Source organism: Podospora bellae-mahoneyi (assembly GCF_035222275.1).
Source record: "Podospora bellae-mahoneyi strain CBS 112042 chromosome 1 map unlocalized CBS112042p_1, whole genome shotgun sequence".
Taxonomy (NCBI): domain Eukaryota; kingdom Fungi; phylum Ascomycota; class Sordariomycetes; order Sordariales; family Podosporaceae; genus Podospora; species Podospora bellae-mahoneyi.
In genome coordinates this window covers 5,855,729-5,883,267 of record NW_026946359.1, presented here as the reverse complement: position 1 = coordinate 5,883,267, position 27,539 = coordinate 5,855,729, and the positions used below count along the sequence as shown (strand labels likewise).

General features: G+C 52.3%; 7 protein-coding genes and 1 non-coding gene across 8 annotated transcripts; 2 read left to right on the top strand and 6 right to left on the bottom strand.

The window, feature by feature from the left end:
* Positions 1 to 2,085: 2,085 nt before the first annotated feature.
* Positions 2,086 to 2,430, bottom strand: QC761_117555 (uncharacterized protein; the record flags this gene model as incomplete). Its single annotated transcript, XM_062875038.1, has 2 exons — positions 2,298 to 2,430; positions 2,086 to 2,151 (listed from the first exon to the last, which is right to left on the bottom strand). The coding sequence occupies exons 1-2, from the start codon at positions 2,370 to 2,372 to the stop codon at positions 2,086 to 2,088; spliced, it is 141 nt and encodes a 46-aa protein (XP_062738265.1). The 5' UTR covers positions 2,373 to 2,430.
* Positions 2,431 to 4,407: 1,977 nt separating this feature from the next.
* On the top strand, positions 4,408 to 6,129 carry QC761_117553 (uncharacterized protein; the record flags this gene model as incomplete). The annotated part of the gene is made up of 2 exons (XM_062875037.1): positions 4,408 to 4,474; positions 6,077 to 6,129. The coding sequence occupies 2 exons, from the start codon at positions 4,408 to 4,410 to the stop codon at positions 6,127 to 6,129; spliced, it is 120 nt and encodes a 39-aa protein (XP_062738264.1).
* Positions 6,130 to 15,349: 9,220 nt separating this feature from the next.
* FCR1 (Fluconazole resistance protein 1) lies at positions 15,350 to 16,604 on the bottom strand (the record flags this gene model as incomplete). The annotated part of the gene is made up of 2 exons (XM_062875036.1): positions 15,350 to 16,321; positions 16,383 to 16,604. 2 exons carry the CDS (start codon positions 16,602 to 16,604, stop codon positions 15,350 to 15,352), a joined length of 1,194 nt encoding a protein of 397 aa, XP_062738263.1.
* An 864-nt stretch (positions 16,605 to 17,468) lies between these two features.
* Positions 17,469 to 18,176, bottom strand: QC761_0019840 (uncharacterized protein; the record flags this gene model as incomplete). The annotated part of the gene is made up of 2 exons (XM_062872062.1): positions 17,746 to 18,176; positions 17,469 to 17,493 (listed from the first exon to the last, which is right to left on the bottom strand). Exons 1-2 carry the CDS (start codon positions 17,937 to 17,939, stop codon positions 17,469 to 17,471), a joined length of 219 nt encoding a protein of 72 aa, XP_062738262.1. The 5' UTR covers positions 17,940 to 18,176.
* Positions 18,177 to 20,962: 2,786 nt separating this feature from the next.
* On the bottom strand, positions 20,963 to 21,096 carry QC761_0019830. The gene has a single exon. It is a non-coding gene; the product is annotated as a tRNA-Leu (tRNA).
* A 23-nt stretch (positions 21,097 to 21,119) lies between these two features.
* Positions 21,120 to 23,505, bottom strand: QC761_117530 (uncharacterized protein; the record flags this gene model as incomplete). The annotated part of the gene is made up of 2 exons (XM_062875035.1): positions 21,120 to 21,782; positions 21,841 to 23,505. 2 exons carry the CDS (start codon positions 23,503 to 23,505, stop codon positions 21,459 to 21,461), a joined length of 1,989 nt encoding a protein of 662 aa, XP_062738261.1. The 3' UTR covers positions 21,120 to 21,458.
* QC761_0019800 (uncharacterized protein) lies at positions 23,419 to 27,536 on the top strand (the record flags this gene model as incomplete). Its single annotated transcript, XM_062872061.1, has 3 exons — positions 23,419 to 24,568; positions 24,703 to 27,201; positions 27,375 to 27,536. The coding sequence occupies exons 2-3, from the start codon at positions 27,184 to 27,186 to the stop codon at positions 27,534 to 27,536; spliced, it is 180 nt and encodes a 59-aa protein (XP_062738259.1). The 5' UTR covers positions 23,419 to 24,568; positions 24,703 to 27,183.
* Positions 24,767 to 27,263, bottom strand: QC761_117520 (uncharacterized protein; the record flags this gene model as incomplete). The annotated part of the gene is made up of 2 exons (XM_062875034.1): positions 24,944 to 27,263; positions 24,767 to 24,887 (listed from the first exon to the last, which is right to left on the bottom strand). The coding sequence occupies exons 1-2, from the start codon at positions 25,426 to 25,428 to the stop codon at positions 24,767 to 24,769; spliced, it is 606 nt and encodes a 201-aa protein (XP_062738260.1). The 5' UTR covers positions 25,429 to 27,263.
* Positions 27,537 to 27,539: the final 3 nt, after the last annotated feature.

The following is a 27,539-nucleotide window of genomic DNA, read 5'->3' as shown; positions in this document are numbered from 1 at the left end:
AGCACTATCATGTGGGTGACTTATGTAACATATCAGGCGTGTTCTCGCCCTGCTGTGAAGCCACTAGAGGCTCAGGTGGAGAGCTGGCTTGTGTGAAGGCGTGGGATCTCAAACAAGCAGCATGGAGCTTGTCGACACCCCAGACATGGTTGAGACTTTTTGCCGCTTTTTGCTGGTTTCTTTGCATCACTGGCTTGTAACCATGGAGGACAAGAAGTAATTGAAAAACGAAGAGCTCCGGTCGAACGTGGGCGGAAATATGAGCTCCTTGACTGGGTTGGACTTCAGGGAATTCGGGGGCGGATACCGCAATGAGACAGCAGCAGACTGGTCCTCGAAGGCATGTCTGGAGTCTCTAGTGTCCAGTGCCTCATGGGTTGCAAGGGGGAAAGAGCCGAAGCAAATGTAGCTGACAGTTCGCGCAGCGTAGCCTTGGTGATGGTCTGGGACTAGATCAGGATCGAGAGCTGCCGGGGAGGTAGTGCAGCAGGAGCTTTGAGTGTTTGGGAATCTGGTCCTTGCTACCCGCCTTGAACAAGCCTTCTGGGAGTTGCCGGTATGGTAGTGCTGTGAAAGCGGGGGCTCGAGGCGGAGTGTCGTTTCTGCTGGGGGGCAGTCTGTACTCCTGGTAGACTGGAGAAGGATCATGGTCGACGACAAGCATCTGGCTGAGAGGTTGGCAAAAATTGCTCGGCGGTCTGGTGTGGGCAACACGTCCAACGATATTTCTGGTCTGTGTAGTTCAACTCCCCTATTCTCTTGGTTGGCTCGGAGATGGCTGTAGTTGGCGAGAGGCAACGAAACAACAAGTATGAGGAGCCTGTGGTAACCCAGTATTCCCCGCCTGTCTTGTCGCAGTCTACCGATGTCGTGTCCCAGAGTCTATCGATGTCGTGGCTACTCGAAGGGCCAGCGGTGAGCTGTTCGAAGGCAGAGGCTAAGGGGGCGAGTTGAGGACGGACCGTATGGCAGGGCGGTTGCTAACCACAGGTGACTCGACTCGAGAATGGGGAGTCGCTGACGAACGAAACCTGTCTTTCGATGTAGCCTGTTGCATGGCAATCCCATCGCGAAGCCACGAGTAGCCGGCCAAGCAAGACAAGATGCGTGTGAAAGCCAAGGAGTCCTTCTAACGCGAAGGGTCGACGAGCTCCAGTCGATGAAAGCTGGGCAATCTTCATCGCGTGGGTGGTCGTCGACAACGGCACAGGGCGAGCAGTGACATAGGGCGGCCGTTTGAAAATTAAGCGCTTGGGTTCGCGTCGAGGGGTCGACCGTCAGGTTTCCTCCAGTCATCTGCTCTGAACCCCTGGACCACCGCTCTGAACCCCTAGACCAGGAGGTGAGTAGTCTTGGGTGACAAGGCACTCCTCCAGCCACTAACTGGCTTCTGGCAAGCAACCAAAGTCTGACAAACTATAGTCCCCAGAAGTATAGAGATGAAGAGGCGTCCAATGTCCTCGGCCCTTGTGGATGTCTCTGGGAACATTCCCCTTTCAAGACAGCAAAGCTTCGGGCCCCGCCATAAACGACGTCGAGCCGCTGGCGAGCCTGGTTGTCCATCAATGCCGTCCATTTGTTCCCTCCTCTTGTATGAAGTTTCCTCAACCACGGGCTGGCTTTAATAAGCCAAAGGCTCTTTGGGGCAAACTTTTGACACTACCGAGCTCAACAACTGACTAGACTCCCAGGCAGCAAGTCAAATACTAGAGACTGAACAAGCATCCATGATGCCTATGCTCACGTTTTTTTCCTCCGAATAGTCTCACAACCACTGGCTGGCGAGTGGGGCTGAGACCTGTTGAGTCCTGCTTTGATACCACTGGGCACACGAACCGGCAGGATGAAGTTGACAGAATAGGGGCCGGCTCAGCGGGAGTCTTGGGCAGTGTATCCTTCTCGGGTGTAATCGGGGACGATGGGCTTGGGGGTAGGGCATATATCGTGGGTGCTAGACTTCGGGAACGGGGTTGGGGTATCTCGGTTGATGGCCCTGAATCCGGGCAGTCGGCTTGACGGGAGAGATACGAAACTAAAACAAAGACATAATCAGATGTCCATACCTTGAAGTTGTTTCCTTGGTTGCTATTCGGTATTAGATCGGTTCGGGGCTCGTCGTCGTCCGAAGCGGGGTACAGTCTTGTGTAGAGTCTGGAGATATCAATCAGGTTAGCAGGCAGACCAGGCCAGGCGCCATGATGTAGATATGGCTATGTAGACAAAGCATGTGCTTCCAGGAGTGAAGGGGCTTTGTAACGGGGCATTGAAGAGCCAGACTGTCCATCAAAGCAGCTTACCGGGTTCTTTGAGAGGTGCCGGCACACGTAAAGACTTGGGAGAAGTGGTATGGATCGAGTATCAGACCGTCGCATAGGTCTGTTGAAAGTTGAAGGGAGTTGGCGATGGATCAACTGGCGCGACACGAGGCTGAACCAAGCATGCACCACCAGCAACCGAAGCAACGCTGACCCGTGCGCGCTAGGTAACTTCGGCAAAAACGCGGGTTTGGCGGCGGCAGGGATAAGCTACACAAGGTTTACCAGGCGCTGTGTTACCCGAGACTTGGCGTTGGGCCCTGCCTAAACTTCGGGGAACATCATCACTGTGAAATAAGGTATCTACGGTTACTTGGGGCTCCTCTTGGGCATCGAAGGAAGGCTGTTTGGTGACCCGATGAGGAGTTATGTTTCAATGCCAGGCTGCAAATTGTCTGGCTACCTCCATGAACCGGGGGCAAGTCCCGGTGAGGTCGACGGCGGCAGCGGCAGGACCGCGGGTCCGAGATGGTGGCGGGTCTCCCGGTAAGTACCCCAGAATCTTGATATGTACAACCTCGCAGACGGCACTACTGCTCCTGGTTGAGGACGAAAGTCCTCGTCTCCTGACATATCTTTTGGCTGAGTTGAGTACTCTTTCTTATCGTTTATGCTGCCTACCATGCGCCTTTGCAATTCTTTGCATTCCTTCTGAGCTTCACTTTCGGTCTCTGGTACCGCCGGGGTGCGAGTCACTATGCCGGCGGCCCGAGACTGCTGCTGAGGCATCTACTGATATCTGGCCCGGGCATGTCTTGAACTGAGTGGGCACCTCGAACCAGTCAGTTATTATGGCATGGTCCCCTCGATGGCACTCTAGGTTGAATTATATTGGCACATGGAATCCCTGGGCTGCCTCTGCGGTTATTATTCTTCCAACATTCATCGTACTGCGGCTTTATATCAAGCCGGTGGCTTCAAGACTGCAGATCCTCACATTTCTCTTTCTTTTGTCTGATGGGTAGTCTCGCCTCTACTGTTTATCTGGTCTGCTTTTTATCTGGTCTGCTATTTATCTGGTCTGCTGTTTATCTGGTCTGCTGTTTATCTGGTGACTGTGGTTGGGATAGCGTGCGCAGGATCCATGTCTTTTCGTCTTACTTAGACCACTATGTGCAATCCAATAACGTCACATGGGCTGTATTCTTTACTAGTACCCTTTTGATGGAACAACTTTTGCCTCGCGGAGGTTATGCAAGTACATCTGGCTCACAACTTATGTCTGTTGCACTAGCATCAGTCACGTTGCGAGGTGGAAAAGCTCAAGGCAGCGATAATATACATGTGATCTGCTTCATGGAGACCTGAGACAAAGTAGTCTCTTTCACGCCTTAGTTCAATGTTTAAGCAAACTCATATTAAAGTTAAACGAGCTCGTTTAGTGCCAAATGAGCTCGTTTTATTTTCAGGCAAGCACGTACCACGCATCACCAAAGGACCACAGTTTAACTAACTCTCTACCTCAGTACTGGACAGCCTGGTCTGAATGGACAGATCCAATTAAGCATGGCCCCCTGAGTCCTTCTTGTGCGAATCAAGGGTCCTCAGTTGTCATAGGATAACGAACGGCCTACCGTCCCACACTTACTTGGAGTGAACTGCGGTTGTCTATTGTTTCTGGTGTTTGGAGACTTCGTTCTACAGTCCATAACCAGGGAATGTTTGTCCTTCCATCTCTGCTGTTTTGTATCCTCCTTCTTGGGTTATTGGTAATTGATCGTTGTGGCATGGGCATGGATGTTGCGAGGAAAGATCGTATTGGAACTAACGGAACTGGGGTTTCTGCAAATTCAGCTGCTATTCTGAGCGCTTGGGTTTGACATCGACTTACCTTTAATGCAATGCTTGATAGGCATGTGTTGCCTACAAGGCTAATTTCGAGTCGTTTAAGATGCAGGCGGTGGTGTCAGTGAGGCCATGGAAGGGGTGTTCTGCAGCCTGTGTGTCCAGAGATAGACGGGTTTTCTCAAAGGGGAGCGATCGGAGTTTCTGCCGCTGAGTTCTTGATGATGCAGTTTTATTAGAGGTAGATGGCGTCACGTCCTTCTAGGGAGAAGGGGTATATGTGGGAGGCTAGTTGGTGGTGAAGAAGATGTCGAAGAAGAAGATGGTCATGGAAGAGGAGCCGGCGAACTGCTTGTCCTTGCCAGGCGAGTTTGGTGAGATTCCCTTAGATTTGGAATCTCTTGTTACGTCAATACCCACGGCTCCGGAGAGCTCAGCTCCGGTTAACAGCCCAGGTTCGGCCAGTTCAGCTCCAGTCAGCTCGGCGCCGGCTCCGCATCATTGCGAACAGTCAGCGCTCCCGTCTTCTTTCCGGATCCGCCCCTGCTGGCGCGGAACTGGATGGGAGCTTGGGCTTCCAATATCTCAGCAATCTCCGGGAAAGCCGCAGAGATGATGTCGAATTGATAGAGGGTCCCGGACAGCTTTATTCGGTTCCCGGCACCGAGACACATGACTGAGCAACCAGCATTCAGTACATGCATCGAAAGAGGCCCTGCCTGCTTCCAGGGCGACGTCAACAGTCATTCGGCCATCAACAAAACCACAATGCACTCGACGGCAAAAGTCACCACTCCTATCTCACCGCCATCGTTGGCTCATCTATCATTACCAACATCCCTGGCTCGTCGTATTCTCTCCTGGCCGCCAACCACATTAGGTCGACATAAAGACAGACAAGATTTGGAGGTATGCCTTGCTGTGGAAAATATCTTCGAGCTGGCACTGATATGTACTTCTAAATCCAACAAGAGCCCGAGAAGACGACCGACATCTCCAGACCAAACTTTCAAGCTACCGACCTGACCTATGGATCATACCGACCTGTTAGCTCAATCGATATAATACCTACGTGGCAGCTGCTGCCAACCTCTGAACAGGGGATGAAAGGGATGGAAACGGTATCACAACTGCATCTTGTACAGAAAAGGGGTTCCGACCAGACTATACCACTGTAGCTCTGGACTTCACTTTGCCAAAAGGGGTTGTGGCTACGTCGAATCTCACAATATCGGGCGCTCTGTGCTCGGAGCAACATCAACTGTGACCAGTAAGGCTACAACTACAACTACAACTATGACCGCCGAGAGCAACTACAACTTGACCTTGCCGAAAAAACTACAATTTGAGACTGTCAGGACCCGCATAAGAGCAATTAGAGCTGGCCAAGGACCACAGCTGCAAGTCGAATCTGCGAGAACCACAACCACAACAAGGCCGCCGAGAGGTATCTGCCCATACACTGTTTTGACCAACGTGTGCGGGAACTACGACTATAACTATAAGCAGGTACAATACGGGCCCAGCAAGGAACGACAACAACAATGAGAGCCTGCCCGGAACCAGCCGACGACTAGGTTCAACAAAAGGCGCCGAGAGCAACCCAGAGTCAGGAACTACAACCCCAAGATATATCATAACAAGTACGAGCCTGCCAGGAATACAACTACAATCGCACGATTTAAGCCAAATAGGTACTCTTCCGAGCGGCAGGACATGCTAATTACAGAGCAGACGTATACGCACAACACGCCGTACGCATTTTCATGAAAACACAAGCACAGCTTCTTCCGCCTGCTCCATTCAACAACCTTGAATCACATTGGAATCGACTCTAATAGGGGCCTAAACAACATCAACATCAACAGCAACTATGCAGTCCCATTTGCATCACCGCAATAACCGGCCCCGGAGACCAAACCCACCTTCACTTCAATACATTCCTACATCCCAACTAACAATCTCAATTCCCACAGTTCCCCTCCGGTTACACCGCGCTGATTCTACAAAGTTCAGTTTTTACATTTAATCAACTCTGAGGCTTTTCCCGGGTTTTCCTTGCCAGCCCTGCCGACTCAGATCCTCTCGACACCTCAGCACCGTGTTACGTTTCCCCTCAGGAGCGCAATCATCCTATCCCCACCATTCTCTACAATCTCTACCTTTATTCCCCAGCATGGGATGAACACCTCCACCTATGTCCCACCACCGTCGCAATCATACCATCCCCCCTCCCAAACACCGGGTTTGTATTCCCAATCCAGGTACTGAGAACCCACTACCCGAACACAACCCTCCCGTTGGTCCCCAAAAGGTAGTCGTACAAACTTTCCCCTCTCCCCGCTAGGATTTTATTCTCCGTAGTCGTCAATCGGAGCCGGAGCACAACAAAAACAGAGTGGTGAGATGATAAGGTGGCATGCATATAGAAGGCCACACACACACTCACAGAAAGAAACTTCTGTGACCATTTCTGTAAGGCTGCCGTCTGTTATCACCCGTCAGATTTGACATGTAGGGACAGAAACAGGGATAGTCGGATATCAGATGGATGGGGGAAGAGATAGGATGGGATGGAAGGGAGGGACCCGCCATGGTGCAGAGCACTGCCTCCCCTCCCCCAGGCCGGCTGGCCGGAACCTCTTCGGATAGGGGTGTGTGGGCTGCAATGTTGGTTAAGAGGATGGTGGGCTTTGGACGGATGCTGTGCTGATTCTGCGGTTCGCCCCAATGCCCGTTGTCGGCGACCGCAGCCGGTTTACGGGCGGGGCAGAGGATTGGGGATGGATGTTTAACCTTGGTTATGTGGTTTTTTACTGCGTTGACTACTGGTGGATGGCCGTTTAAAGACGAGACTCAACAGGCACAGTAGCCCTAATCAAGCTGGCCTGTGCAAGAAAGAAAAGACTGGGCGTTGCTGCAGAGTAGGGGAAGTGTAGATCGATTCGGCGGTCTGAAGAGTTCAGGGTCCTGGAGAGGGTGGTATCGGAAGGGTGATTGGTGGCGATGGTGGTCAGCGAAGCAACGGAATACCATCCGGAGATCAGATCATGGTGGGTATCACAGATACACCAACCCAGACTCTCGGGCTTCAATATTTGGTTGTTGTTGTTGTTGTTGTTGTTGTTGCTGTTGCTAAAGAGAGCTAGCTGCAGCTTACCGTGACATTGGTGATGTGGGCGGCGAGTGTGTGTGAAAAGAAAGTTATGTGCGACATTTAATTTAGAAGCTTCCCGTCGTCGCCGTCAAAGGTGTTTCACTGCTGGTGTTTTCTCGCGGTCTGTAGGAGATGGTAATGGCGGAGATAGAACGGGATAACGAGACACGGGTTTGGTGATCTTGCGAAAACGCTCCGGCTCCGGACTGGTAGTTCATTGATAAGGAAAGCGCCACCTAAGCACATGGCTGGGGGTGTCAACTGCGTCGAAAATTGATTCGCGTGATTCGCTTTGGGAAAAGCGCCATGTCCAAGATATCCATATTCACAGATCCCTCGAAGCCATGCCCGTCCATACCATCGACAGGTACGCAGCACTACCGTTGGAACGAGAGTTGACTTAAGCTTGTTGTTAGTTGGCGAGCTAGCCCTCCCGTCGGCAGTTGTCCGAACCGCTCGACCTGTCAGCTCTGCGCCCATCCAGGAGCAATGTCCAGAAGAGGATGCTCCGTCCGGAAAGGAGCCCAGCCTTCGTCATGCCACCACACGCCACCACCCACCGTGGCCAGCCACCCAGCCCGGTGCCCGCACTGCTCGCCAAAATGGCTTGGCAGAAGCCTGAAGGACGATATTGCCGGTCCTTTTGTGTTTGACACGAGATTCGGCACTCGAAAAGGAACCTTTCTAGACTCCTTCGAACGACCTGTTCAGGGATTGATCGGCGGGTTTACATTTCATCAAACGTGCAATATGGGCAGTAAGGATGGTACCTTTGTTTCTGCATGGACAAGAGCTACGATAAAGCAGCTTACCCTCATTGCCCGACTGATAGGGAACAATTACACCGAGGCGGCAGGTCAAGTATGACCAATAGCGAGATAATCAGAGAAACACTGGGTAAGTGGCTAGCGCATTCCCAGAAAGCTTTCGTGGTGCGATCTTCTTCGGGATTGCGACTTGCACTGACGGGCATTGGCTGACAGACGCGGCTCCTCTACAGCTGAGAAGAGCCCACACTGTGATCCAACGAACGGGCCGTACCCATACATTTCGATGCTCCCGCTGTCCTGCGCTGGTGAGAAGCCACATCTCGACGGGAGCGGATAGCAGATCAAGAGCGTGGGATGTAAGCTAAGAACCTCGATGGCACCGACACCGTGCCTGGGAGCTCGAGAAGGGGTGTGTTGATGATTCGCTGGATGACGGGCCGGGTTGCGAAGGTACCTTTTCATCCCACCCCCAGCTCCTATGGGATTTCTGGAAGCAACCAGATCCTTTAGCAGGCCCGAGCACGCAACGCAAGTCACGTCCCTCCCCCGACGTCACGACACCCCCGACATCCTCGCCCGGACGGCGACCAGCCATCCGGCAGGCGGGTAGACGGGACAAATCGAGAGCTCCGTCTTGTCAGAACACTCAATACTGCCATCGGCACCATTCGACAGCCCTTCCTTCGGTTGCAGCTTCACCGCCCAAGTCGCGAATCACAAGAGGGCACAGCAATCTCGAGCGGGCTCTCCTTCTTACACTTCACTTTAGGCTCGGCTCCTTGTGAGGGACGAGAGCGGATGCACCGAGAATAGTGATGAGGCGAATAGTGACAGCCATGGCTCAACAACAACGCAAACCAGACGGCCCACTTACAACCACATCTGCTTGCATCAGCATTAGATAACAACGTGCCATGGCCCAACAACCACCAACATATCTGCTCGCACATCCTACGATAGTGAAGGCACCCACGCATTTGAGTCGGGAGGTTCACTGAGAGATATGGATTCAGGGACGGGACAAGAGAGGACAAGATCTGCAAAGCTATTGATGTTGGCAGGGTCACAATCGCGGAGTATATGTTCCGTCGCCGCCAGCACAGTGAGGAAATGACTTGCCACGAGGTCGTCGAGGAATGACTGCCGTGATGGAAGGTGGTGAATTCGCCCGAGGGCAGCGACGCTGACTGAAGCTAGATTAGTGGATGGTCTTGACGGGCGGCTTTGTGTTCGTCGTGAGGAGGTTGGAGTGGGTTGCTTTACGCCGAGTATTATCTACCCACCTATTGGAATAGACAGTATGAACTGCCGAGTTTCTTCCAAGACCTCTTCTACATTAAATCAAGCGCACCGAAGGCAAAGGGTCCTACGGGGTTTGACGATAGGTACGTTGAAGCGGGGGCGGTTGTTGGGCCGCTCAAAACTCCGTGAGGCTGACTGTTGTTCAACATGACAAGGAGTGCTCTCTTATTGCCTTCATTCCAAATGCGGACGAACGGGACCTTGGCCATCGCTGAAAAGAGCAGCTCACACCCATCAGTAATTGCTTACTGACGTGTGTCTTGAGCCCTATGGATATGGATCTTCCACCAACTCATTCTCCCGGTAAGCGAGATCTGGACCCGTGGGCGATCATTGCGCCAACAGTGAGTTTATTTTCGCGGCATCAGCTTACCACCGTTCGCTGCAGCACTGACTAGGTATAAGCCTCTATTATCTCGTCCTTCGCTGAAATCCTTCTTCGGTCGTTGGCAACATGAGGCCCAAATATTGTCACATCAGTGTCGACCGTGAGCTGGATTACCACGGCTTGTCATGTTGGCTTGGGTTGCTCTGCTAGCTATCAACTGATATCTTGGCAATATCTTCCATCTGTCTACACAAACTTCTCATGCCGCCGCATTACTGCAGCAAAGGCTCCCAAACACACCGAGCTCAAGGGTCGGGCACTTCTGCTGTGGTCCCCCACCTGATGATGCCAAGATCTTTTTACAACTTCGCTGGTTTTCCGTCACCCTCCTTGTTGGCGCTGTTGAGCCCCCGCTGATCCAACATGCTTATCGGCGGTCGAGCCTTGTGAACCATGAGCGAGGCCGACGCCTTTTGAAGCACGTTACACACCTCACCCTGAAACGCAACCAGCACTCGGCAGAGATAGGCAGCGGGCTTATGTGGGAGCGACTGGCGTGGGACATAAACCTATTCGGCAGCCTTGCCGAAAACATGTCATCTTGAAGATGTCATGATTGAGGAAACTAACCGTTTTTGCGCGCACTCACTTCAGCACACGGGATCCCCTTCCGGTTCGCCGCTGGCGATGTAGGATGAAGGTTGGTATCGAGCCAAGACAACCATTCTCGAACAAGACGTTGATACCCGCCGCTAAAACGGGACCGCTAAGCATGCTTGCTAGCTTCACTTTTCTTTTGCTGGGATCGAAACTAGGATCGAATCGGCGCCCGCTGTGGGGCCGTCCCCGTTGTTTCTTCAAGTCCGTCGAGTTCTCGGCATCGGAGCTCCGGGTTGATCAACCACTCCGTTTTCCGTTCGGCCTCCAGGTGCGGACATCGTGACATCTCAGCCTAGCGAGCGACCCTGGGCGAGCTTGGTATGGAGCACAGTTTCGTAATAGATGGTGGAGGTGAGTGCCTACCGGATTGAGACACCGACGACGAAAGGAGTCCGAGTTCTGTGGTCCCGCGAACTGCGTCCAATAGCGATCGATCACTGGGTGGAAATAAAACCGGCGATTAAGGAACTTGCGCTCTAGGGTACCACGACAGCGGTGACAAGACCTGCTGTTGGTCCGGCCTTGAACCCCAAGGCCCATCTATCTCTATGATGTTTGCAAAGATGGGAAATCTTCTCGAACAAACGCTTTGGTCTGACTGTCAATCTTTCCTTCTTGGGGTAGAAAAGAACCTCACGTCGGTTTTCGCATCCTGGAAACAAACCACGTTGACCCCCAGCGTGGCCCCTTGTCGGGCTCGCCAAATCGTTGCCCAGTCTGCTGGAAATTGCAGATTGTGGCTTTGCTCCAAAAAAATGACGACGCCTCATCTACTAACTTCCCCAACTTTCAACCCCGCAGCTGATTATGAGGCTAGGTTTTTCAACCACAGCAGCGATATCAACCATATCATCCTTGACGCCGAGCCTTGACGTGAGTGGGAAAGGTTATACGAGTGGCCGAAACATTCCTCCAAATGAAGAAGGACATTCTATGAAGATGGGGCCAAGACCAAGAAGGTAGGCGTGCATATACACGGATCTCTGGAGTCCATTTGATTCTACAAGTCGACTTCTGTCATTGCCGCTGATACGGGGCGGACAGCTTTCTCCCCATCCTCCCGGGTCTCAACGGTCGGGTGAGCCGAAGGCTGAAGAAGCATTCTTGTAAGAATAGACCAACCATATATTATGCTTATTCTGTAGATGGTGTGCGGATGTATGCATTTTTCAGACACATACGAGCATCAGCTACGCCATGCTGAGACATCTGAACCCTTTGGCTCGGGACTTCTCCTCATGGCGGAGAGGGGGCGCGGCAAACGAGGACGGGAATTCTGAACATTTGCCTCTAATCCTTCTGTGAAATTCCCATCCATTTTTTCGCAGCACCAGCAACCGCAGAGTTGAATCTGGTCCAGTCATCCTCCCACTTCGGGACTACTCTCGGCAGAAATCGACGGTGCCCGTTCTGCGCCGCAAATCCAACCGCTGGAGAAGGATTGATCGATCAAAGACGAGGCGGTGTACGTACCACATGCTACAATGCTGTCCCTACATTCTGTACAAAGAAGGAACAGTAAGGCCAATACTGATACTGTGATGTTGTGATTGTCACCACACGTGCCTACGATACACTCCCTCAGGTGGTAAAGGCACACCCCTAGGTTGACTTGGGTGGTCTGTATGAAGACAAAATGTCTTGAACCCTGCCAACGGGAGAATAGCACCCGACAGAGACGAACCGAACATACCTACTAAGCTGAGACAAAAAGGTCACCGCCTATCCTATCAGGTCGTAGATGACACCCCCATCAAATTAATTGCGAGTGCATACCAACTTCTTGGCTTCTGCATTGCTGACAGCGGGTAGCAAAGTGACACATGCCCCCCTTTACCTGAACGATAGATACTACCTAGAAAGCAAGACACGCTTTGAAGTCGCACGTCAGCCTAAAAGTTCCAAATCCGTGTAGATGGAGCTGCACAGGATACACAACGCACATCCCAGTTCGGTTTTACCAGGCACAGCACTTTCTACAAACAGCGGCCGCAGACGTACAGTGTAGATCATGGCGCATACGCACGTCCCGCCGCTTGACTCGAGAGCAAACATACAGGATACCTATACAACAACGGACACGGGTGGGCAAAAGTACTCTGGCCTTGCGTGGCAGGTTGGATGCTTGGGACGTCTGCCTGGAACGCAACAGTAACACTGTCTGAGTCTCTGCTTCTCGCACTCATGGCAAGACAGTAAGCACCAGCCAGGCTCTGAAGCCTTCCACGGATACGGAAGCTCAACTATTACTTCATTGAAGACCCTGGATATGAGCAAGATCACGGGAGCTCTCAAAATCCTGCCCTTCTAGGTTGCTTGCCGGCCGGCCGGGTGGCTGGGTTAAAATCGTCACCAAGCTGATTGGACAGCTCGCTCACTCGTTTCATCCCTCTACCGCTCTAGCGATGAGATTTTGTGGTGATTACAGTATACACAGATCCCCAAGCCACGAGGCCGTTGTAGCATCGGCTCGCAGGCTCGCGAAGGCCTCCACCAATGGACCCTTGATCTACAGAGCAAAGCTCCCAAACTATCTCGTCAATCTGACCATTGATCACCAACCCTTGCGTTGTTTCATCGATAGTGGGACCGCTCCTACCAAACACCAGCTACCACCACATATTCCTTCTTCGCCCTTGTACCCATCCTCTCAATACCCGAACAGAAGGACTACCAGCTCTTTCTCTCGTAAGATATCTCCCTCCTCTGCCGTAGGTCTACCGAATGTAGGATGTAGAATCTCACTCACCTTCCAACCTCCAGTAGCCCGTTCCTATCAAAAGCCAGCCCGCCAACATTTATCAGATCCAGTCGGAGTCCCCTATTTTGGTAAAACCAACTCCCTAGATAGATAGATAAACAACACATGCAGGTCCTGCAGGCCGTCAGAAGGAACGTGCTTCAACGTGCCTAATCTACACGCACCACCAGCACCACCTCCACCCTTGTCAAATTTGGCAACCTATCTTGGTTCTCTCCCGAAGAAGCCCTGAGGAGATATCGACACTAGCTCCTCCCGTCAACCATTACAACTCAATCTGCATCAGGGGCGAACAATAAACATCTACGTGCCTTATCTGACAGCGTCGATCTTTTCCCAAAGTTGATGCGTCAGTCAACAGTGTGTGGTATGCCATGACATGCCCGCGGGGGAGGGGGATCTAGATCAGGATAGAACAATGTGACTGCGCGGGAGACATGGAACATGACGGGCAGATGCAAAGCCTACATCGCCAGTGATTAGATATGTAGGCACATAGAAAAAAGACGATCACTTCCCTCATGGACGCGGGATACCACCGAAGCATCTGCGTACCTTTCTTCAGCGTGATGGAAAGGGCGCTCGGGGATCTACAATCGCGCCGTTGCCGTACGCATGCCATTCGAAAGGGATGTGACGAAGGATCTGGCCAAGGCAAAAAAAAAAAATAAAAATATAAAAAAAATAAACCTGAAAAAACATCCCAGACAAAAAAAGCCCTTCGGCATCATCAAAATTATGTAATGTCCACCGGGGTGTTTTCTGCATTTTCATCTCAACCCGTCTCTTTCGTCTTCACGGTACGTACCTACCTAGGTTACCAAAAGAAACAATAGTCCAGTGCCTACCCGGAATCCTGTCATGCCCCTGTGATGCGTGTAATCTAAATTAACCGAGTCCTTCTGTTCCTTTACCAGCCCACCAAAGCGTACAAGCAAGGCAGACGACGGTGCACAACAGTCAACGCCTGCGTTCACAACAGAAAACAAGAGGCGGAGTGAGACATTCCGACGATCACCCCAACCTGATGATTAATACCTTGGCTTCACCTGAGCCTTATACACTGCAATCCTCCTTCGTCTGGAAACATCCGCCGCTGAGTGGCTTCGGCCTTATTCAAGTGGCTTTTTAACCTCCTTCTAGAAGGGGTCGCCGGTCTTCTAGCGTGGGCATTCCATTCCCCCCAGCCGCTAATCAACAAAGCAATTTTGGGTAGGATGAAGCCTAGTGGGCTGAACCGGAGCGGGTGGAAAAGAGAAACGTGGATGATTAACCGACCAAGCGTACAACGTGGCTGGGAATGAATCGTAGGTCAGGAACCGGGGAAGTTTTTCTTCTAGAAGGATTCCACAAGACGGGATGGGATGAGATGGGGGAGCAAATCAAATGCCTTACCACCCCCCCCAGTTCGTCCGTACCCGAGTAGATACCTCCACACGTTCATCTTGAAAACACTTCGGTGATGATATTGACTTCATAAGATACAGTGGGATAAGCGTGGTAATCATCATTCATCGTTCAATTCACTATCACAACCCCCTCAGTACCACTCCCAACACTCAGCCCTGTCCTCTCCGACCGAAAAAGCCACTGCAACGTAATAAAAATGAACCCTCAACTTGTCCCACCATCCATCAGTAAAAGTACACACACCCCGAACAGAAAGACCAGCGGCCCTAATGAGAGAAAAAACAAATTAAAGAAAAAGAGTATTGTTGTGTTGTCTAAAACCCTTTGTACCCAAACCATACCTCCTCCCCTACCTAACCCCACAAGGCGCCAAGTGAACTCCATCCTACCTATCCCATCCAATCCCAATATAATAAGAAAAAGGATAAATATGTAATCAACAGAAACGAACGTTCTAAACAAGGCAACCCGAACAGTTGCATATGTCCCTCCCGTGTAGAGAAGGAAAAAAAAAAAAGAAACGGTAAGCCAAACCCAAAAACCAGCCGCTCAACACCCCCCCTCGCCGCAGCCTCACACATCCTACACCCCCCTGACAGGCACACACATACACACACATACATGCATCCACACAAAACTAAACGGTTCTCCCCGTCTCCGTCCCCGGTCCCGCCGCACCACCGCTTCCCTCACAAAAAAAGTTTAGATGGATGGAAAGCCCTTTCAACCCGTGTACCGAAAACCGATAATCTGCATTCTCTTCTCTTGCGTCTGTACCTTTGTCCTGACTGACTGACCCCCATGACATCCGAAATTCCCCCCTCCCAAAAAAAGTCCCGTCACCACTCCCCACAATCTCACTCACATCCTCAACCCATCATCCCCCCCATACACCCCCCCGTACATCATCGTGTCCCCCATTCCCCCCAAAAGCGTGACATCCGGATTCGCCGCACAAGCCAACCCCTTCATCCCCACCCCACTTCCAACTCCAAACGCGGACTCTAGCAGATTCTGATTAAGCATGTCCATGTCCAACGTATACCCCCCGTAGTGCGCCGCAGGCTGTGAGGTAAACTCCAGCGCGTCCATCACAGCCGTAGAAGAAGTCCTTGCCGCGTTGAGCCAGTTCAGACTGGTGGGAATGCTCACCGCCGAGGTAGGTGACTGCGTCGTGTGCGGTGGGAACCTGCCGTCCACCGAAGGCGTAGGGCAGCCGGACATGTCAAAGTCGCGATAGGACAGGCTGGCGGGTGACATGGTGATCGCTGAGGTTGCTCCCGTGGTGGTGCCAAAGGTCGCTTTTCGGTAGTTGTCCATGCTGGTCTCAAAGTCCGAGTGGTCAAGTTCGGGGGAGGACGAGCTGGCCCGGTCGTCGGTTCGCGAGTCGATCGTGTTTTGTCTACTGTGGTGGCTGTGGGGGATGGAAGTGGTGGTGCCGTTGCTGGATAATGGGGCGGCGATGGCTTCTCTCCTCTGTTGCTCCTCTAGTTGTCTGGCAAGTTCGGTGAGGCCGGCTTCGTCTTCGGGGAAAACAGCATGAGGAGGCAGGTCCATGTCCCCGCTGGGTCGTATACACCCCAGTTTGGACGCAATGTTGTGAATCACCGGCTGGCCTCTGTCGTTGAGATCTGGCTCGCCGAGATCCCATGTCTGGTGGTTTCGCACCATAGCATAAAGCTTGTGTACCGTGGCAATAAGGGCAAACTGCGTGTTCTCGAGCACCTCTGCGTATCCGCGCGGTAGTTGCTTGTACTCGGTCTTCTTGCGAACTCCAGCTGTGCAGACAAGGCCGTCGTCCTTACACCTCTTGCAGGGGAACTCTCCGTCGCACTGAAAAGTGGTTAGTCAGATAGCTGAAGAGAGATCAGGTTGGTAGGTAGTTGAAACCAACCTTGGTCTTCTTCATTCTGCACCTCTCGCAGGCCTTCCACACTCTCTTATGTCTGGCATCTCCGCTGTGTGATGAGTGGGTGTCATGGACAGGCGAAGGCGGGTGGCCGTGATAGCTGGTGCGTTTTGATGTCCTGTGAACGGCCTTGACTGACTTGGAGATGGTGTGGTGTCTCTTGTGACCGAGAAAGTCCTCGTTGGGTGGTGTTGGTAAGCCGTCCATTGTATGCTGAGTGTGTAGGTATTGTGTGGCAATAGCTTGATGTCGTCCGTAAACTTGGTTGTCAAGCTGTCAAGCTGTCAAGTCAAAGTTCGTGTCTTCTAGAACCGAGAAGGTGTTAAGATGATGGTGGCAAGATGAGGTCTTATAATGGTGAGCTAGTTCTGGAGGGGGGTGTGGGATGAAGAAATCATATGTGAGGTCGGGGTGGTTTGCACAGATAGGCCAAGACCAGTGTTCGAGAACGAGGGGGGAGTGGGTGCATAAGCAGTCCAGCAGAGGGAAGCAGGAGAGAGCAGGGGATTATTAATGTACATGAAGATGAAGGGCTGCGCGGCCCTCTCTTAGCTGTGAGGTGAACTGACATGGATGACATGGATGACGGGTACATCAGGTATGCTGACAGGGTTCAAGGGGACCGACAGGGGCATTAGGAACATGGGGACTCGAGACCGGGGACTGGGGTTGGGAGCACAAGTACTTCTTGTCGCGAGGCGATGTCTGCAGGTCTCACGTACCCATTGAGTGTGTGTACCCGGCAAAGCCCACACGCCGGGTCCAACACCTCTTCTGGATGGAATCATACCGTTCGTACAGTACCTTGTCTGTATGAATGAATCACTTTGCGGCGTTCGATTTTGCGTATTGGTGGTGGTGGGTGTGTGGGGGGGGATTTAATGTGGTATTGGACGGTGTTCAAACGGCCTCAACAGTCGGTCTCTTAGTTATCCCCGAGAGCGCGCAAACTTCATGATGCTTTTCCCAAGTAGAAAAGACTGTGGACACCTCGTTAGGGCCAGCCAAAAGATTCTTCATGACATGCAGCAACAACTTTGTTGGCCTTCAAAAAGAACCTCTGCGGCCGCACTACGCCTCTGGCTCCTGCGTCGATCTTCTCTCTGCTGCAGTTTAACATGATTACTCCGTTGCGGCCAGGGGGGTTTGATCCGCTGCCGTGTGAGGCTCGATTCGTCATGATGTGCTCAAATCGACGCAAAAAAAAAAAAAAAAAGGGAAACCATTAACCAAGACCAGAAATTGAAAGTGGAAAAGCAGGGCGACAAGCGAGATCCCAACGTGGAGAAGTCTGAGGTGCTTGCTCGCGATCAGAAAAGACCAGGATGATCAAGGTCGGAGACAATACGGGATGTTTCCGATCAGGGTGTTCCCGCAACCGAGAGCCGACCGAACTGGGAAGTAGTGTCGATATATCATTTGAGAGAAAGAATCCAAATACTCTTGTCGAAATGTGTCGCCGGCGGTACTTGTCGCTGTGTCTGAGCAGATTTGCAGCTCAATTGCCCTTTGTGCGTCTGACATGCCTCTTGTGGTGTTCATGACGATTGTTGGTGATGTTGGGTTGGTGATGTGCTGCTGTGCTTCTCGAATTCGAATTGTGAGTGGCTTGCCCTAGTGGGGGTTTCTCTGTTTCGCTGGCTTGGTACGGGTGGGGCTTTTCCATGTCGTCCTCCCGGAGCTCGTGTGTGCCAAAGGCCGACCTCCGAGCCCTTAAGGGAAGATATTGTGTGCGTTTTCCCACATGGCGGACGAGGGGGGCTTGTTCTTGACTCGATCCAATCAACCGCTTGGCTGTTTCATCCCGACTTGTCACGATGCATCTGAAAGCTATGGAAGACGCCTAGAAGACCCGAAACCCGTCCACCAGACGTCCTGCTTCTTTTGCAAGCACCAGGGCCCTGTTAATCGCGCGAGAAGCAGTCGGATCGGTGTTGACAGCCCAACTCTCGCCGAATCCCGATTGGAACAATGTTGTTACCAAATAACAGAGTTGAGCCTGGCTGACCAAGCCATCAAAAAAAGTATTTCTCAAGTAAACAGCCCAATCATCAGTCACTCATCAGATCGGTGATGCCCCTTTTCGAGACACACCTTGGATATGCTTATGGGCCCACTGGGAAGTCCTCTAGATACAGATCCTGCTGTCCCCTTTGTTAGAGTCCGTCCCCGTATGAAAGTGCCCAGATGTATCGGCAAACTCATAGCTCGAGCATCGCCTTGAAGGATCATGGCGAAGAGCTCAGCTTCAGCAAAGTAGGACCTAGGCAGCCTACTATTTCGAGAGCGCTGGCTACCTTAAACTGGGGTCGTTACCTGTCATTGGCCCGTCCAGCATCGTCACATTCCTCGGCCGCATCCTTAGCCTTGTGGGATACCTGTCTCGGAAGGAGGCAATATAGTAGGGTAGCACGGCATCTTCCGTTTTCGTTGGTCAGACTAAGACAGACTATTCTCACCGCCAGGGGTTCTTCTGTTCGCCGTTATTAGGGGACAGCGTTGCAGTTGCTGACGCTCACCATAAGGCGGTCACACGGTATTGTAGCCACCGAAGCTGGTAGATATCACCAAGTCTTGTTTCGTCTTGGCCTCACCCGTGCCTTCCTGAATCTCGGCATTGCAACAGTTGGGTAGGGTACCCACCATAAACCAGAGACAACGATAACAATGTCGCGATATCTCTGGTCCCCGTCCCCGGATCCTGGCCCAGGGCGCGGGACGCCACAGCCTTGTCGATATTGCATTGTCCCCCTTGAGCATGATGTCCTTGCATCTCCAGGCCCAAGAGATGAGTTGACGGGCCTTGGCAATTGCTTGATTGTCTTTTGTAGAAGATGACCGGGGAAACGGCAACCTAAGATCGGGGTTCAGTACTAATCTGCGCGATACGAGGGCCTGTGGGACTGCACTCCAGGACACTAAGTTGGACCAGCAACACCATTCGCTCCTTCGTGATTGGTGTCAGGAACCTGAGTGATTTTGGATAATGGTCAAGATGAGACTCGTAAGGTGAGGGGTAATCTGCTCAAGAGATACCCTGAGATGGGAACAGCACCTGCCGATCGATGTGGCTGGCAACTGTTCACTTCGCACTTAAGTGCGAGCGTACAGCATGAGTCAGCCCTTCAGGGCCCCAAACATGTTTGCCGGCGCTGTGAAACGTCGCGAATGGTATTCTCCGATTGGCACATCCGAGTGTTTGAGATACGGATGGAACAACGGTTGTCCTACAGCGAAAGTCTTAGCTGTTGCCGCTATGGGCACTGATAGCGATTCATGATATGAAGCGTATATCTCTGCAACATGGCATCAGGCAAAGATCTTCGACCTCCCCACATCCTCATCGCCATGTTGAAAAGAGCAGGATTTGGCCCATCGATAGAACTTGAAGTTATGCCGAAGAGCGAGCGAGACTTTACCGAGCCTCGAAGCTGTATCGAGTGGAGAAATATCATTCTCGTGGCGTGACCATCCCTGAAGAGCGAACCAGCGAACGTGAGAAGACACCGCCTATTCATTTGAACGGCCGAATTATAGATCGTGTTGGAAGCATAGTGCAGGATAGATTATCGTAGAGTCAAGCGTATACGTAGGAAGTTTTTCGCTACCTTCGAACACAAAGCAAATTACGAGCCGTCATGATCCTCGGAGCTGGCGCCGACGCGCCAAATTCTTTTTCGTATAGGCTTGACGTCATCCCGTCTTGGTGGGCGTTAGCTGGTAACGCTTGGCACAAACAATGCCGGACCCGCAGGTAAAGCTAAGCATCGGCCATCTGAACTGTATCTTTCAACACCGTTCGGCAAGCCCGAGACAGCGAGTTTCGACATCGCCAAAATCCATGGCAACAATGACATCTATCATCGGAGAGACAGTGTCGCCAAGGAAACATGCGAGTAAGATTCCCATGGCTCCCGCCTGCCGTCTCTTGGCAGAAACACGCTTATCTGGGGTCATACATGTACATGTCCACTCTACTGCTGTGTTATGTTATTTATAACAGATGCCAAGCTCATATACTTCCCCGGGAAACGTCCAATTGCAGAATCGTTCCAGTCTGAGGGCCTCTTTGCTGGTTCAGTCAGTCTCTCAGCCAGCCATCAAACTGCGCCTTCGCTTCCACGAAGCAGGGAGAAGCGAGATCCAACATCCTCCATACCGATCACAGTATGCTCCCCATGAGACAAAACTCCACGTGCCATTCTTCAGAAATCTCATCCGCCTCACTATTAGGTTGCTTGCCTATCCTTCCTCACCGCCTACTCTCGGCTCCCAACATCAAGCCAGCCAAACATTTTCTGACGGAGATCTACGACAGGATCTTTCTACACTCATCCCTAGCTACCCTAGGTACATTCAACGTTTTCTGTACCTACAGAACCCTCGGTCGTGTCGAGGCTGAGTCTGCACGCTATCGGCTTTCCATCGGCTTCACTCAACCCACAACCCACACAGCAAGGGCTACCCCAGCCAAACCCTCACCACAATCCCCCATATCCACCACAACCACTACGCCCTGTGCAAAAATGCCTCTTCCGGCCCTCGGCAAACATCAGAAACAAACAGGCAAGGTGGCCGAGCGGTCTAAGGCGCCACGTTAAGGATCTTCCCTTAATCCACACTTGGATACTTCTCTTGAGGAAAGCAAACAAGTTCCGTGGTCTCGAAAGGGGCGTGAGTTCGAATCTCACCCTTGTCATTTTTAGCAAAACAGACTACATGTCGGAAGATAAATATCTTTTTTTTGTGTGTGTTTTGTGTGATGAAGTATGAATATCTTTGGCGCTATTTTGAAGGTAAGGGATTTGAACACCTTGGCTAATAGTATGGGGATGTATTGAGAATGCTATGTGGCAAAAGTAAATCGAATGAAATCCAGGCAAATCTTCAAAGCGAATTCCGATGGTATAAGAAGAGAATGAAGGAAGCGATTTCTGTAAAGAAGAAAAGAGGATAAATGGTATAGCAAGGAAATATACAACCAAACGTAGAAAACCATCATCTCCAACGTGATCTCATCCAACCTTATCATCCTGCATTCAACAGCTCATCACGTCTCTCTCACTTCCGATGAATATCGACCCTCGCAATAACCTTTTCCGCATCAGGCATACGTGTGATGCACAACGCCCTGCAGAAAGCACCCCATTCATCCTTGGTGCCCTCCTTCACAGCGTCGCTCAGATCCTGACCATACTGTTCCCTAAATGCCCGCTTCACCTGCTGCATGTGATTGGCATCCCAGTGATACCTCACCAACCGCGAAATCAACAGCTCCTTTCTCAGCTCGTCCTTCTTGGACGCCTTGAGCGCGTGCTGGAGCAACATGGCGTCTCTCATGGGCTTGTTGATCACCCCGTTGAGGATATGCGCTAGAACCTCGCCCTATATTCGTCACGCGTCAACATCATGCTCAAAACTTGCAGGACTGGAGAGAACTTACCACCAAATTCCCACTCTTCTTCAGCGCATCCTTGGCAAAGTTCCCTCCCCTACTAACTTCCCTATAAACCCTCATCACCTCCCTCAAATGCTCCTCCCCCCTCCCCACCACAATCTCCAACATCTTACTCTCCCCGCCCTTCTCGCTCTTGACAGCCTTGTACAACTCCCTAACATCCTGCTCCACCAAATCCGCATCAATCCTCCACCTCCTCTCCCTACCATCCCAAACATCCTCCTGCCTCCCCCCCTCCAGCACCATCAGCACCGCCTTCTTAAACTTGTCCTCCCTCAGCTCCGTCCTCATCGCCCTCGTCAGAGAATTCCCATACTTCTTGTCACTAAACCCATCCTTGATCAGCCTAATCTCCTCGTTTGACCTCCCCATCAAACTCTCAATCAGCAACTCCCTCCGCGTCTTATCCCCATGGTACCAAAAATTAGCCCAGTAACTCTCGCTCTCCCACCTGCCGAGCGCAGTAGCGTAACACGCCTTCATCAAGCTGGGATCCTCATCCTTGAGCCTGGCACGGATATGTTTCGCAATGTTGACTCCCTTTCTTTCCGTGCCGGTTTTGACAAGGCGCTTGTATTCCTGGCGCAGCTCCATGATTTGCTCGTGGGACATGCCTGGCAGGATTTCGATGAGGGGTTCTGTTTCGGGAGGGCGGCGGTCGCCCTTTAGGGCTTTTGCCAGCCTGGCAGCGTCGTCGACCGGGTCGTGGAACCTAGCGCGTCGTTTCTTCTTCTGTTCGGATTCAGAGTCTGAACCGAGGGGGGAGAGCGCTTCGAGGATATGATGTCCGGGAGAGGAGGGCATGAGCAGGGGGGAGGGCATGGGTGACATGGATTGGTACGTTCCGTGGTAGGCTTCCAATAGCGGGGAAGGGGGGGCGGAGGAGAGGGAGAGGGAGTGGTGGGGGCTGTGGACCGACAGGGTTGACATGCGATTCGTTGGTGGCAGAGGGGAAGAGGTTCGCTTCATGGCGGATTTCAAGGGGGATGATGGGCCGGGAGAGGGGGAACGGCCGGGGCGAGGGGCAGGTTCGAGCGAGGTGCCGTAGCGGTCTGTCTTGGGGACGGAACCATACTCGTAAGGCCTCGGCTGGGCGTAGTTGAACGATGGCGTCGAGGCAGAAGGGTTGGGGATCGGGATCGGGATGGACTGGGGGACAGGAGCATCATATTTGGATTGCCCCGGCAGCTTCCCGTAGGCGAGATCATCCTGGAGCTTGTCCTTCTTCTCCCTGCGGCGGCGCTCCTTATCGGACTCCCTCCCGAAAGAATCGCGGGAGTCTCTCGGCGAAGACGAGGGCTCGGCGGTTCTGATCTCAGGATATCTCCGTCTCTGGCTGTCGCTGTCCGAGTCCCGGTCGCGGTCTGCTCTTCTACCGCTATATCGACCGTACTCAGCTTCAAGAGGATCACCATAGATGTGACCCTGTCCCTGGAGGTTCACCACCGAGGGAGGTCTCGCGCCGTAAAAGTCCTCATCGGCGGCAGATCCCCACTGTGAGAGTCGTTCATACTCGCTGTATGCCGTCACCGTAGAGGGCGTGAATCCGCGGTCGGTAGAGCTGTACGGTGATGCTTCCACCACATCGGCGCGCCGGCCCGGAGAACGGGACCGGGCGCGCCGGCCGCCATCGTCAACCTGCAGAGACATTATTATGTCTTGCTATTTCTGGAAGTAAGCTCGCGGCTGGCTTGCAGCTGTGAGATGCCGGGTTTGAGCTTTCACAGGGCAAACTGTTTGTCGACCCGGAGTTCGGATGAGACCCAAAAATGCGGGGTGAACCAAGTGTGAGTTCGTCTTGGCGTAAGATACAGGTGACGCGGTTGCAGCAAGCTTCAGACTCGACTTTCTGCAGGAAGAGGGAAACCGAATTCTTTTTATCTGAAAGAAAAGAAAAGCAAAAAGATGTTGGTCGGGGAACGGCTGACGGATGAGGATCAGGGAAAGGAAGGCTGAAGGCCTGAGGCAAGGCATGGGTATCAAGGGAGGGGGGTTTGTGCTGAGTTGGGCTTCTGGGATCGCTCGTGATTGGGTTGAAGAGGCTGGGCTGCATAAGAGTTCCGTAAGCCATGAAACATCAGTGGGCATTTACCACGCCGCTCTCTCTGCATCCTAACGATAATCAAGAGGTCTTATTCGCCGATGTATTCGTTGGTAATCTTAGTTCTCACACTCTGCATTCCCGAGCTCGACTTATGCAACGAATACAGTCAGTAGTGTCGACTTGCTCATGAGCCGCTTGCCGATGTGGCTTGTGATCACAGCGAACAGCCTCAAAGATGGAGTTGCAAGGGCTTGGCGATGAAATGCTTGGCATCACGGGGTAGGAATGATCAGTCGGGACCTCCGAACCCCGCATTTTCGGCGCCGATATGCAAGAAAGGCGGATCCCGGGGCGGCCGGCTCAGCCTCCATGGTCCTTGGCACGGGTGTAGAAGCCGCACTTAACGTCATAGGATGTCTCATATATCGCCCTTTGAGATAGGTAACTTGCTCTTTCAGATCTCCTCGAGGCGGGTGAGGGATGGAAGCGGAACACGTTGGGCTCGGCTCGTTGGACTGCAGTGAGGCCTTCTGGAGCTCACATCGGCCCACTCCTGAGTGACCATACGGAAATTCCACACGTGCTCGAGTGTTGTTGCACAAATTGTTCGATAAGCAAGTGCACGAGAGAGCTTAATGATAATTATATTTTTTGCGAGATATATTCAAAGTAAGCAACACCTGCTCGGTTGCCAGACGATGGCAACGGAACATGAACATGCCCTATCAAGTCCTCACGAATGTTGGTCTTGAGGCCATTCGTTGTTGGTTCTGATGATATGCTGACACACAGTCGAGCTTCAGGTTGGCCTAATAGCCATCGGAAAAGAGGTATCGAGGCGAATTTCGAGCTATACCCTGCTCATCTTCACAGCAAGGCTTTCTTCTCATCCGACACATCCTTGGGGACATCCGGAGCAGCTTCTGACTGGATTGAGCACATCTCTCGAATTGGGCTCTCTTCTAACCTGATCGTGCCTTGCTCTTGTCTATCATGTATCGTTAGTGAAGCCCTTCCATCCATACTTTGTCAACTATGACTTACCTCCTCACATAGCTACCCCAAGTCTCCACCATTACCACCACAAGAAGGAAAGACGTTGCAAGATAGATGATGAGCATATCGTTGTTTTCGCGTAGTAGCCTCCCATGACGACACGGCATTCCTGGTCGGGCGAACGACGCAAAGGTGGTGATATCGACGTCGGTCTCGGTAACCTCAAGCAAGTCCTCATCGCCCAGTGTCACGACAGGCGCATCCATTTCGTCCTCCCATGTTTGCGCGGCAGGCCGGTGTTTTGTGAGCGGTCGCAACTGCGGTGAAGCGACTTCTCTTGGTGTTTGCGCAGATCCATCTTCACTCCTCTCGGAGATAACACTGGAGAGCTCGCTCGACCGGGACTGGAGGACAGTCACCACTCCATTGGCAGCGTCCGAGAAGATTTCCAATCGTTCCTTCAACAAAACAGGCACAGGCGAGCATGTCGCCATATGCGCAAGGCCAAGCACAATGTACCACCTCATTTTCATATGCGACCAAGGTGCGACAATTTAACTCGGGCAATCCAAGAACTCACGGGTTGGTCGCTCTTGCGTCCTTTTAAGGAGCACCCCAGCGACAAAGAACAAAGACTGACGTCGGGCTTCGAAACCGAGAGGGCGGTAGTGGAATAATCCAAACAAAGGAAGGGGAGCAGGAGCTTGCCGAGGCGCAATAATGCGCAGCGATGAGGAAAGTCGAAAGTCAGTGAGGCCGGGTAATTGGCAGAGGCAGGCCCAGACAGCTGAATATGCGGAGCGCAATATGTTGAAAGACAAGAAACACCGAGTACAGATGCTATGCAGCAGGCTAAATGGAGGAAGAGCAGAAATTGGGCTTACAAACGCCGTTACACGGGAGGGGAAGTCGGAGAAGCTGAAAAGGACGGCGTGTTTGGCCCCGCGAAGGTAGTGTGGGTGGTTGGGTCTTTATGAAGACGGGAAGCCACCACCAAGCAGGGCATTTCACGATAGCGTCGAGCTCACATAGGACGACGTCCATAAGCAGGGCGCACCAGGCCAACAGGCCCCGTGTGCTAGACGCCGCTATGCACCCGGAGGGTCTACACCAACCGAACCACTGCGCCGCAGTGCATTTCAATCTGCTCTTGGCGCCTGGTCCAAGGCAGGCAGTCTGTCGTGTATCGGATTTATACTGTGGTGACCACCTCTTGGAACAATGTGATGATGCGCTGACTTTGTTGCCAGTCGGCCGTTGTGGGGGAAGGCGTCCAACGGATCCCCAGCTTTTTTTTTTCGCGACCATTATGCCACCGGTGGGCAAACGGCGAAGCCGATCATGGAGCGGCCCACGCTAGAAAATGGCCATGTGCCAGACGACGGCGAGGACGAGCGAGAGAGCTGCGCGTGCTAAGACAAGCTGTGAGCGGCACGTTGCATGCATATCGGTAGGTGCCGGAAAAGATTGGGTCAACCTGGCAGCCCTGTCCTTCTCGCCCTTCTCTTGGGGGGTGCTGAAAAGGGAGGGGGGAAGTCGTAGCGACACAGAGATCTCGTATTTCAATAATCGGTCGCCGTTCCGGACCAACGACCCATCATACGAGTTACCCAAAACGACGCCGTTTGACATCGTGTTAATTCTCCAGCAAGCCGCGGTTCATGCGATCTTTGTCTTGGCTTCGTGGGGCCAAGTAAGTTCTGCATCTTCAGCTGCCCCAGTAGGTGTTTCAATGGCTCTGAACTGGAAGCAAGGCGCCACTTGTATAAAAGGCCTGTCTGCATCTGTAACACGAGCTTCTGAGCTGCTGATGGCCCACTTTGACAACGGATGCCTCCTATGCTCATCCACGGCCGTTGAGCTAGAATAGGGTATATCCATCGCCGAGAAATGCAATGAATATGCAGCCCCTGAAGACTTACAACTTCGCCGCATCAATACGCATCCAAAACAGCGGAACTCGTTGGCTGGAGCGGTCGAGGCCAACTCCTAGAAAGCTTGACGATGCCAGTCATGGCCCGGATGCCGCTCGGGAGGAGAACAGGAAAAAGCTTGACTGACCCCTTCATGCATGAGGTACACCTTGGGTGATTATCAGGCCTTTTGTTGGGTTACACAGGCGGTCCGAAGGCGGGATCCTAGTCTTGTGCCTGGAAAGGTTGCATGCTTAATCTTTGAAGTGAATGGAACCATGAAAAGCTCCAGCTGGTTTTGGAGATATGTTGGTGACGATGGATCATTGCTTACGCGTCGTAGGAGTCGCTCATGTTAAATCGCCCTGATTACCCATGTCTGTGGGAGCAGGCGTACGTGTGCAGCATGTCCAGAAAATACGACAAGCAAGGGACTGAGTGATGACAGAAAATTGAACTCTTTCTCCTGAGGTTTGATGTGGTCAAGACGGAAGGTGGATGGCGGGACCTGACAAGGCGTGCCCCGTTGAGGGCCCCACAAATCAAGAAGTGGCCCAAGCTTTTAGCGTGCTCGGTGCCAAGGGGCAGGTATTGCCTGCCACACGCCAGTGCAATGGCTTGCCAATGCGGGCTTTGCTGCTGGCGAACACATCCGATTCCTCCCCTACATGTTTAGCACTGCTGTGGCATTCATCGACAATATCATTGTGCATATGGGAGAGCAGTGACTC